Source organism: Geotrypetes seraphini, chromosome 2, assembly GCF_902459505.1.
Source record: "Geotrypetes seraphini chromosome 2, aGeoSer1.1, whole genome shotgun sequence".
Taxonomy (NCBI): domain Eukaryota; kingdom Metazoa; phylum Chordata; class Amphibia; order Gymnophiona; family Dermophiidae; genus Geotrypetes; species Geotrypetes seraphini.
In genome coordinates, this window is record NC_047085.1 from 66,849,544 (window position 1) to 66,861,564 (window position 12,021).

The 12,021-nt window shown below is 48.5% G+C and overlaps 1 protein-coding gene across 3 annotated transcripts in view; it reads left to right on the top strand.

Moving 5' to 3' along the window:
• Nucleotides 1-205: 205 nt before the first annotated feature.
• Nucleotides 206-12,021, top strand: part of SNX31 (sorting nexin 31) — a 103,803-nt gene continuing 91,987 nt past the window's right edge. Inside the window, exons 1-2 of one of the 3 annotated variants that reach the window (XM_033934388.1) lie at nt 206-413; nt 500-574. In XM_033934388.1, the coding sequence (XP_033790279.1) occupies nt 354-413; nt 500-574 (135 nt within the window). In that variant the 5' untranslated portion in view covers nt 206-353. The remainder of the gene's footprint in view (nt 414-499; nt 575-12,021) is intronic. The other 2 variants (XM_033934387.1, XM_033934389.1) reach the window with 2 other exon arrangements.

Below are 12,021 nucleotides of genomic sequence, written 5' to 3' on the forward strand. Positions count from 1 at the left end.
CTGGGCGACTGGGCAGTAGCTGAGGCACTAGAAGATTGTTGAGACTAAGGAAAAGGAGTTGGTGGACATGAGTTAAAGAGGGGTCAGCTGCGGGAGAGGTGGGGCGTAGAGCATGGACCAGTCGTGTTTGGTATTCTAGCAGCCGTTTCCTCACGATTAACCTACGTTTTCCCTACTCATTGGTTTATAGGAAATGTCTGACCCTCCCTCTAAGTTTTAGGAGTTGTACCTGCCGGTTCCCACCCCCTCGCGTCCCTCCTAGGGCTCCTCCCAGGCCTTAGGAGAGAGCAGGGTTTGGCTGCCGCGTTTGAACAGAGCCGAGGGGGAAGGGAAGCAGCTCTGGCGTCGCGGCCATGCATTTCAGCATCCCCATCACGGAGAAGGTGGTGGACAGCTTGGGCAGCCGCTATGTGGTTAAGTATCTGCCTATTGCAGGTTGGTGGGGGTTGTGAAACTGGGCGACGCGGACTGATCGGGCGGTGCTCTCTGCTTCTTTCAGCTCTACTCTGTCTACTTGGAGGGCTTCCTCTTCTGCAAGGTGCGGTACAGCCAGCTACATCGGTGGGACGTTCAGGTACGGTGTTCACCGCGACTTTAGGAGGCGGGTCGGGTGTGATCCTTTGTGCCAATCGGGTAACTTTCACGCCATGGAATGTATACTTACACCGGTACTATTTAGCCCTGTGCTAATAGGGCGATTACTGTACTTGGCTTTAAAAGGTAGGTTTCTTAATAGTTGGGGCAAGGAGATAGCGTGATCAGACCTAGTGCCTGTTAGTGTGGGAAAGGAAACGCTGATTTGTAAGGGATTTTATTGGCTAAAAACTAAAATGATTAGAGTTCTGATAATCATAATACTTGATGTCCGGTGAAGGACAGAAGATTTGGAAAGGTGCAGCTGAGTTGTTCATTCCCTGTTTTCTTTCTCACTTTCAAGGCAGTGGATGGTTTTAGCTGTAAAGTGACATAACGTGGGATCTGATAATCTGCGATTTCGTTTGTACTGTAGTTGCTGAATTGCAGAGGTGGTGGTGTAACACTGAAGACAGGGGGCAGGGGGGTTTCCATATGACTCCAGGAAAAGGAGGTCGAATTGACACATCTGGGTTTTACTTTGAAAGCATTGGAAATAAGGACAGATAGACATCTGGGTTTTACTTCCATTGAAAGCAAGGGAAATAAAACACGGATGTCTTGCTCTGTCCTACCTTTTTCTGGAACCAAATGGTCATTGGCATAGTGGGGGGAGGGCAGTATGCCCTGGGCACGGTTTTTGTAAAGGGTGCCGTGCATGTGCGCCCCCTTCCCTCATATCTCTTCAAGTTTTCCTGCACAAGCAGTATTACGAACGTGCTGCCCGCATTGGTGTTGCCCGTCTCTGATGTCATTCCTTAGCCCACGCCTAGGAAGCGACCTGACACTACGTGGGCAGCAAGTTCATGCTGCTGCTCTCACCTGGAAAATTAAAAAGGTACGGAGGAAGGAGGTGCATGCATGACAGGGGGAGGGGGAAGGGTGTCACCCTTGCCACTGCATATGGTAACCCTATTTGGGGGGGGGGGCAGTGTCAACTATGCACATATTTTGAAAGTTGTGAAAAGCTATTAAAAGTCTCCCCATAACAGTCTGGATTGATATTATTTCCTAGTACTGTAAGATCTTTAAGGAGCTGTATTGAACTACTGTATTTTTTTGTTCCATAACACGCACCTGACCATAAAACGCACCCTAGATTTAGGGGAGGAAAACAAGAAAATAAACATTCTGAACCAAATTCTCCTTGCCAGGCAGTGCACCCTGTCCTCCTTCCCTGCCAGGCGCTGTACCCTGCCACCCCCCCCCCCCCCCTTGGTTAGTCCCAGCCGACTAACAATTTTTTTACACACAACCCCGTACCTTTCATTTGTATTTATACCTGCCTAGTAAAACATTTCTAGGCAGTTGACAAAACACTGAACTTCACTAGTACCGCCCATCATACTAAACTAAACTAAACCTTAGGTTTGTATACCGCGCCATCTCCGCAAGCGCAGAGGTCGGTACGGTTTACAGAGTTAAGAGGAAAGGAACTACAATGAGGGGATATAGGAGAGGGACTAAGGAGATAGAGAGGGACAGGATACTGGAGAACGGGAGGTGATTAGATTTTTGAAAAGAGCCAAGTTTTCAAGTGCTCTAGTTCACCCCTCCCCCCACAAAGAAATTCACACATTTATATTTAACAAAATGCCCAAGAAATGGTACTGAACTCACTGGTAGCTTTCTGTCATCTGCTGTGGTAGTAGCACCATAGACTGCTTCTTTGGTGGTTTTTGACTCCTTATCTGGGGAAGCCGGGATACTACTTGCCTTCTCCTATACGTTGCCCTTGCTCAGGACTCTTCTTGTCTAAGAACACGGTGGGCAACGCTGGCTGCACAGATATCTTTGCTGAGATGGTTTTATCTTGGCCAGGCTCTGACAAAACTACTCTCCTCCGTGCTGATAAAGATAGTGGGGGTCTCCACCTCTGACCCCTCCTCCTGGAAATCCTTAATCCCCTGCCACGGCGTATCCTTCAGGTCCAAACTTGACCCGAGCTCAGCCTCCATTCGACTATCTGCTTTGTGTCACCCCCTCCCCCCCCCCGGTACCTTTTTTTAAATTCCGGTGGTAGTGGTCCAGCACAGTCTCGGTAGGAGCTTTCCACACTCCTGCACCTCCCTTGCTGGACGGCTGCATCTCTTTCTGCAGAGTGGTGCATAAAGCAGGAGCACAAGCTTTTCATGCTCATTCCTGGTCCTGCGCCACTCACTGAATGGCTGCTGTCAGTTTTCACAATTTGACGGCAGCCATTCAGTGAGCAGCATGGGACCATGCACGAACACGAAAAGCTTGTGCTCCTGCTTAATGTGCCTCTCTGCAGAAAGAGAAGTAGCTGTTCAGCAAGTGAGGGGCAGGAGCGCGGAAAGCTCCTGCCAAGACTGTGCTGGACCACTGCCACCAGAATTTTTTTTTAAAAACTTATATTCGCTCCATAAAATGCACCCTTATTTTCACCCACATTTTGGGGGGGAAAAGTGTGTCTTATAGAGCGAAAAATACAGTAGATCCTTTCCAAATGAATGGATATAACTAATGGGCTGACTGGTTGGAACGTTCTTGTCTATATCTGCTGTCATCTACTATGTTACTCGTATGTTAAATATTAATTATGCCTTTAGTAGTTGGACAATAAGACCAGAGCTGGCAGTGGGTCATCCTTTGTGATCCATGACCTGCGGTGCATTTTCCCAGCTCCAGACACTGTGTTAGCAATTGATGAATATGGCTCTTGCTAACTGGCACTTGTGACAGCAATGGTGCAAGTTCTTTTCTTGTTTAATTTTTATTATTATTTATATTTTATGGTTACTTTATGCAATTTCCATTCATTTATAACTTGACAGAAAAACACGCATTGCAATTATAATGGTCCCAGTAAGTGCAAGTTGTGCGTCTGCGACTTCAGTTAATAGACTATTACATGTACTATCTGCCTGAGCCAGTCGCTGTTCCAAAATCACTTGAACAGCTTATTTATATACCCCTTAAGCATGATTGAAATAGCCTCAACAGTTTCAGGATACATACTGCTACGTTGTGACATAATATGTGCCGAGTAGTGCTGCCCGATTTCCGATTCGAATCGATTCACCGATTCACTTCGGGTGAATCGATTTGTTTAAAAAAAATCAACTTCCCGATTCGGTGACTGACCCTCCCCCCTCCCCCTCTAAAGCAGGAGTGGCAGTACTGCCTCTTACTGACCGGCCACTGCCGCTCCTGCTTTAGGGGGCGAGGGGGAGGTTCAGTCAGGAAGTGCTGCAGTGTCTTCTTCCCTGGCCTCCCGCTCTACAGCGCAGACAGCATGGAAACTGGCTATCACAGCAGCCCTAGAGGAAGCGTAGGCCCTGCCAACAGTGCCTATATGACCACCACCACCTTTAACCCCCAGGGCAGAAAGAGCTACAGTAGTGCGAATGCTTTTTCGGCCGCATCTGCACCATGCAGGGCGCTCTCCTGTAGCAGATCCTGGAAGTGGACCTCGTGGAATCTGCCCTATAGTCTGTTGGCCATACCGCGTAGCACGCGGCCGCTCTTGCCAGTGAACGTCGTCAAGTACTCCGTGAAGGGGAGCCATCAAGGTGAGAAAGTGGGGATGAGCTTAGAAACGTGAAGAGTTCCCAAGACCCAAACAGACTCAAAATGGACTGCGTGATTGTTGGTTAATAAGCTGAAAGCGATAGCATGCCCATGTTTTTGTAGCTACCGCCAACTTCGCTCTCTCTCTTTTCTCTCGCTACCATTGCACATCTCATGCACAAACAGTACAGTAGAAGGAGCAAGGTAAAAAACAGGATTTCCAGGAGCGCAAGACACAAACTTTACTCACGCCGTCCCACCCCTTCACCCTTTAAGAGAATGCGTCTCCTGTCCTGTTCCCCCCCCCTCGAATGGAGAAACTGCCATCCTGCTGTCAACAAAAGTCAAGCGGCCACCCTGCCCATCTGCGCTCCAACCTGTCAGACTTCTCAGAGTCCCACGTAGACCCCTGGTTTCTACACGAGGGTGAAGAGGGGGAGATGTTAAAACAAAAAAAAAAAGTAGAGAAATCTGTCTTGTGCCCACCACTTCCCTCTTTCGGGATGATTTGGGCTTGGCCGTTATCTGACTTCTCCAAAAGGTATATGTCTATCATTTTCTAACATCTGATCTCCTGTAAGTGGTTGCAGAAGACAGGGCATGTTAATTTCATCACAGTTTAGTAGAAAGTTAATTTATGTGTGCGGCAGGAAGAAGCTCGATGCAAAGCCCTACTGTATGTTCTAGGGCTAGGCTAACCTTCAACTTTATGTTGGTTTCTCACACTGATTCTCAATTAGTTGTCAGATCCTTAGCCTAGCTCATCTGCTTCTTCCTCCAAGATTTGGAAAATTGAGCTCCACAATCTTTATCTCTCAAGACAGTTCTATACAAAAAACATAATTAGAAGGATGGTTAGCATGGAGAAAGAAGGAGACATTGATCAGAAGACAATCAAAGCATGGGACCAACATGACTTGAATAAGGACCAGACAACAAAAGTTGAAAAAATAATTTAATTTTCTGTTTTGTGATTACATGTCAGATTTGAAATGTGTATCCTGCCAGAGCTGGTGTTAGACCGCGAACGTGAGTTAGGATTTAACAGAGAGAGGAAAAGTCTTTTTTGTTTACACCACAGCGCCAGTGTGGTTAGTAGAAAGCAAAGGGGATGAAGAAGCTATAAAATAAACCCACAAGGATGTTTGAAAAAAAACACCCAATTGGGCAGGAAAATCGAATCAAATCGAAAAACCAATTCAATAGGCTGAATCGAATCGAATCAAAATGTTTTTTCCTGAATCAGGCAGCACTAGTGTCGAGCATTGAATGCACTGAAGTATCTCTTAAATTCATCTGAAGATGCTGGAATTACATAGTTGTCTAGCGATGTCTGATAACAATGGAAAAGTCTTCCAACAGAGACCCCACCACCTCATCGGGTCAAAGTGAGATTGAGGTGGGTTCACTTCTCTCTCATAATTTCTCATTTCATCATTGGCTCTGTTGCAGTGTGCACCTGCATACTTGGCTTATGTTACTGGTTCTATAACTATACGATAAATACAAGATGCATAAGTATAACAATATTTTTCAAATACTTAGAAAAAGTCTGTGATGTGGATTTATCTGCTATTTTTTTCTCCAGTCTTTGTAAATCAAAACAAAAGTGATCTCTCTTCTCCCCCCAACCCCCCACATGGTTGGGCATATCTCTCTTCTCCCCCCCTCCTCTCCGTGGTTGGGCATATCTCTCTTCTCCACCCCTCCTCTCTGTGGTTGGGCATATCTCTCTTTCCCCCCCCCCTCCTCTCTGTGGTTGGGCATATCTCTCTTCTCCCCCCCCTCCTCTCTGTGGTTGGGCATATCTCTCTTCTCTCCCCCCCTCCTCTCTGTGGTTGGGCATATCTCTCTTCTCCCTCCCCCTCCTCTCTGTGGTTGGGCATATCTCTCTTCTCCCTCCCCCTCCTCTCTGTGGTTGGGCATATCTCTCTTCTCCCTCCCCCTCCTCTCTGTGGTTGGGCATATCTCTCTTCTCCCTCCCCCTCCTCTCTGTGGTTGGGCATATCTCTCTTCTCCCCCCCCCTCCTCTCTGTGGTTGGGCATATCTCTCTTCTCCCTCCCCCTCCTCTCTGTGGTTGGGCATATCTCTCTTCTCCCTCCCCCTCCTCTCTGTGGTTGGGCATATCTCTCTTCTCCCTCCCCCTCCTCTCTGTGGTTGGGCATATCTCTCTTCTCCCTCCCCCTCCTCTCTGTGGTTGGGCATATCTCTCTTCTCCCTCCCCCTCCTCTCTGTGGTTGGGCATATCTCTCTTCTCCCTCCCCCTCCTCTCTGTGGTTGGGCATATCTCTCTTCTCCCTCCCCCTCCTCTCTGTGGTTGGGCATATCTCTCTTCTCCCTCCCCTCCTCTCTGTGGTTGGGCATATCTCTCTTCTCCCTCCCCCTCCTCTCTGTGGTTGGGCATATCTCTCTTCTCCCTTCCCCCTCCTCTCTGTGGTTGGGCATATCTCTCTTCTCCCTTCCCCCTCCTCTCTGTGGTTGGGCATATCTCTCTTCTCCCTTCCCCCTCCTCTCTGTGGTTGGGCATATCTCTCTTCTCCCTTCCCCCTCCTCTCTGTGGTTGGGCATATCTCTCTTCTCCCTTCCCCCTCCTCTCTGTGGTTGGGCATATCTCTCTTCTCCCTTCCCCCTCCTCTCTGTGGTTGGGCATATCTCTCTTCTCCCCTCCCCCTCCTCTCTGTGGTTGGGCATATCTCTCTTCTCCCTTCCCCCTCCTCTCTGTGGTTGGGCATATCTCTCTTCTCCCTTCCCCCTCCTCTCTGTGGTTGGGCATATCTCTCTTCTCCCTTCCCCCTCCTCTCTGTGGTTGGGCATATCTCTCTTCTCCCTTCCCCCTCCTCTCTATGGTTGGGCATATCTCTCTTCTCCCTTCCCCCTCCTCTCTATGGTTGGGCATATCTCTCTTCTCCCTTCCCCCTCCTCTCTGTGGTTGGGCATATCTCTCTTCTCCCTTCCCCCTCCTCTCTGTGGTTGGGCATATCTCTCTTCTCCCTTCCCCCTCCTCTCTGTGGTTGGGCATATCTCTCTTCTCCCTTCCCCTCCTCTCTGTGGTTGGGCATATCTCTCTTCTCCCTTCCCCCTCCTCTCTGTGGTTGGGCATATCTCTCTTCTCCCTTCCCCCTCCTCTCTGTGGTTGGGCATATCTCTCTTCTCCCTTCCCCCTCCTCTCTGTGGTTGGGCATATCTCTCTTCTCCCTTCCCCCTCCTCTCTGTGGTTGGGCATATCTCTCTTCTCCCTTCCCCCTCCTCTCTGTGGTTGGGCATATCTCTCTTCTCCCTTCCCCCTCCTCTCTGTGGTTGGGCATATCTCTCTTCTCCCTTCCCCCTCCTCTCTGTGGTTGGGCATATCTCTCTTCTCCCTCCCCCTCCTCTCTGTGGTTGGGCATATCTCTCTTCTCCCTCCCCCTCCTCTCTGTGGTTGGGCATATCTCTCTTCTCCCTCCCCCTCCTCTCTGTGGTTGGGCATATCTCTCTTCTCCCTCCCCCTCCTCTCTGTGGTTGGGCATATCTCTCTTCTCCCTCCCCCTCCTCTCTGTGGTTGGGCATATCTCTCTTCTCCCTCCCCCTCCTCTCTGTGGTTGGGCATATCTCTCTTCTCCCTCCCCCTCCTCTCTGTGGTTGGGCATATCTCTCTTCTCCCTCCCCCTCCTCTCTGTGGTTGGGCATATCTCTCTTCTCCCCCCCCCTCCTCTCTGTGGTTGGGCATATCTCTCTTCTCCCTCCCCCTCCTCTCTGTGGTTGGGCATATCTCTCTTCTCCCCCCCCCTCCTCTCTGTGGTTGGGCATATCTCTCTTCTCCCTCCCCCTCCTCTCTGTGGTTGGGCATATCTCTCTTCTCCCTCCCCCTCCTCTCTGTGGTTGGGCATATCTCTCTTCTCCCTCCCCCTCCTCTCTGTGGTTGGGCATATCTCTCTTCTCCACCCCTCTCCTCTCTGTGGTTGGGCATATCTCTCTTCTCCACCCCTCCTCTCTGTGGTTGGGCATATCTCTCTTCTCCCCCCCCCTCCTCTCTGTGGTTGGGCATATCTCTCTTCTCCCCCCCCTCCTCTCTGTGGTTGGGCATATCTCTCTTCTCCCCCCCCCTCCTCTCTGTGGTTGGGCATATCTCTCTTCTCCCCCCCCTCCTCCTCTCTGTGGTTGGGCATATCTCTCTTCTCCCCCCCCTCCTACTCTCTGTGGTTGGGCATATCTCTCTTCTCCCCCCCCTCCTCTCTGTGGTTGGGCATATCTCTCTTCTCCCCCCCCTCCTCTCTGTGGTTGGGCATATCTCTCTTCTCCCCCCCCCTCCTCCTCTCTGTGGTTGGGCATATCTCTCTTCTCCCCCCCCTCCTACTCTCTGTGGTTGGGCATATCTCTCTTCTCCCCCCCTCCTCCTCTCTGTGGTTGGGCATATCTCTCTTCTCCCCCCCTCCTCCTCTCTGTGGTTGGACATATCTCTCTTCTCCCCCCCCCTCCTCCTCTCTGTGGTTGGGCATATCTCTCGTCTCCCCCTCTCCTCTCTGTGGTTGGGCATATCTCTCGTCTCCCCCTCTCCTCTCTGTGGTTGGGCATATCTCTCGTCTCCCCCTCTCCTCTCTGTGGTTGGGCATATCTCTCGTCTCCCCCTCTCCTCTCTGTGGTTGGGCATATCTCTCGTCTCCCCCTCTCCTCTCTGTGGTTGGGCATATCTCTCTTCTCCCCCCCTCCTCTCTGTGGTTGGGCATATCTCTCTTCTCCCCCCTCCTCCTCTCTGTGGTTGGGCATATCTCTCTTCTCCCCCCCTCCTCTCTGTGGTTGGGCATATCTCTCGTCTCCCCCTCTCCTCTCTGTGGTTGGGCATATCTCTCGTCTCCCCCTCTCCTCTCTGTGGTTGGGCATATCTCTCGTCTCCCCCCTCTCCTCTCTGTGGTTGGGCATATCTCTCTTCTCCCCCCCTCCTCTCTGTGGTTGGGCATATCTCTCTTCTCCCCCCTCCTCCTCTCTGTGGTTGGGCATATCTCTCTTCTCCCCCCTCCTCCTCTCCGTGGTTGGGCATATTGCTCTTCTCCCCCCCTCCTCCTCTCCGTGGTTGGGCATATCTCTCCTCTCTCCTCCCCCCCCCCCCCGGTAGTTGGCTGATTCTCTCGTTGCCCCCTTCCCCATGGTTAGTCGTCTCCTTCCTCCCTCATTTCTCCCCCCCCCCTCCCCCGTGTGTGCTTGTGCTCCAACGGTCAACGTTATGGACGGCGGTTGTAGGCTTTGATTTATGCAGATGGCCTTTCCCTTTGGAGGAAGAAGAAACAATGATGGTGATCGAAAGAGGGAAGACCAGCTGCCACAGAGGAGTCTGGACATAGCAAATCTGGCACATGTGTACATTGTCGCTATATCAACTGGACTATTCTGCGCATGTGTGAAAGTCACTCTCACAACGTTCAATTGGATGGGGATCGAACAGAGATTACAGTGAACCTCCACACAAATCATTTACATGCAAATTTGTATGAACATCAATCGTTATTTCGGAATCAACCCGCAGCAATCCACACATTCTTACTGACCATGTTTAGTGCATCTAGCCCAAAAAGTCAATTCATACTTAACACAAAACTCATCTGTTTCTGCCATAGTCAAACCCTAGATATTGAGAACCCATGGAAGCTAGAGTAAAAGTTGTTTTTAAGCCCTTCTTAAAATGGTCTAGGTGGGCCGCTAATCAGAATTGAGGAAGAAAGTTCCATGGTGCAGGGGCCTAAATTGAAATGGCAGATTTCATATGTGGAATCCAATCTAACTTGTGAGAGCAATGAAGTTATTATATGGTTCTGATTCTTAGATCTCAGTGACCGTGAAGGACTATGAAGAATTAGCAGATTAGATAAATATTGAGACTGTCCTAAATATACCATAATATAGTGGTTTTGGTATGCAAGCAAGGCATTTTGTTTCATGCATTATGAACAAGGCAACAAATGTGCTTATTTCTAAAGTGGCAAATGCTGTTCAGATAACTTGCATTAGTGACTGGTATGGATAATAATGATTAATAATGAAGGATTCATTCAACTTATCCATTTATAGAAAAGTCTGCTCTTATTTGTCCATCTTTGCTTCAGCCCACTTATGGGCTCTTTTTTTTGGGGGGGTAAGTGATGTGGGAGGCTTGGCAATATGAACATTTCTAGAAAAAGTACCATTGCTGGCCTTAAATACAGCCTAAGCTGGGTTATATCATAAAGCTGCTTGGTTCTTGTTCTGGAAGTGTCTTCTTTCTTTTTTTTTATTTTTTTAATGTGATTTAGATGAGATCACTTGTTGCCATGCCACATAGCTGCAGAGGTTTCAAGTTTATTTAAAATTTGAAAAAACACTTATAAAACTTTCTAAGTGCTGTACATAATAAAAATATGAGGTACAAAACAATCAGAAATACAAACAAGACAATCTTTGGATAGCAAATAACAGGAACAAAGGGAAAAGAGGGGAAGAACTACAATGGCATAAAGAAAAATTCACAAAGGAAAAAATGATGGGATGGGTACATGACTAGAAACATTTTTATGAAAATAGAAGAATTTGAAGGATTAACTGATCGGTTGTTTAGATATGCTGAGGCTAGTGGATTTAAATTTCAAATGCGTCCTTAAAGAGAAAAGTTTTCAAAGAACTCTTAAATCTTTCCAGTATGGGTTCCTCTCTAAGATGATTTGGGAGCGAGTTCCAAAGCTGGGGCACAGTGATTGACAAGATCTCATTATGCCTAGTGTACACTTCTCCCTCCGTATTTGCGGTTTCAATATTCACGGTTTCGATTATTCACGGTTTTTAGCTTGCTGGCTCCTCCCCCAAAATTACATAAGCTTACATAAAGAAATCACTGATTCCAAGCATTTATAGAGAAAATCGCTGATTCCCAGCACTTTCTTCACCGTGTTTTGCCTCTCCTTCAGGAACAGGCTAGGTCTCCCGCCATGTTATTCGCGGTTTCACCATATTCACGATGGAAGATGGTTTTTAATAGAAAACAGCAGATAACATGAAAAAGTTATTTGCGGTTCTGTTAATCCTCCATCACAGCGAATAGGGAAAAGTGTACACTTCTCCCTCATTATTCGCGGGGGATACGGGCAGAGCCGGACCGTGAATGGTGAAAAACCGCGATTATCCGGCTCTGACCCACCCTCACCTCCCTGCCGCCTTCCCGGCCTTACCTGGTGGTCTAGAGGGCTTTCGGGGCAGGGTTTTTTGTTGTTTTTTGTTTTTTTTTTAAACAGACACTCTGCTTCCGCTGCATTATGACTCAAGGGCTACTGTTTGTGTTAATAATATTGAATCTCCTCCTTTTTCTATTCAACAGATCACTAGGCAGGATTTTCCTCTATTGCCACTTTTGTTTGTTCTCACTATAGACCCCTTTATTAGAGACATTCAGGCTCATAATCAAAAAACATAGACGTCCATAAAGCGTCCTAATTGCCAGGACGTCTAAGTACTGATAATCGAAACCGTCTTTCTGTACGTCTAGCACTGGGAATGGCAGAGGCGTGTTATGGGTGGGTTTTGGGTGGTCTCGAGGGTGGGTTAGACATGGACTTCTTGCAGCGATAATCAAACATTTTGCAAAACATCCTGGATGGAATTTGTACGTTTGGAACTAGACCTGTTTTAGAAGGGTCTAAATGCCACAAAGGTACTCAAACTGACCAGATGACCACTGCATGCATCAAGGTAAGACTTCCCCCCATATTCCCCCAGTTCTCACTGACCCCCCTTACACCACACAGAAATGAGACCAAAAAGGTACATACCTGTCTCTAAAACAGTAGCATCTGTTATCCCAGGACAAGCAGGCAGCATATTCTTAACGTATGGGTGACGTCACCGACGGAGCCCCGGTA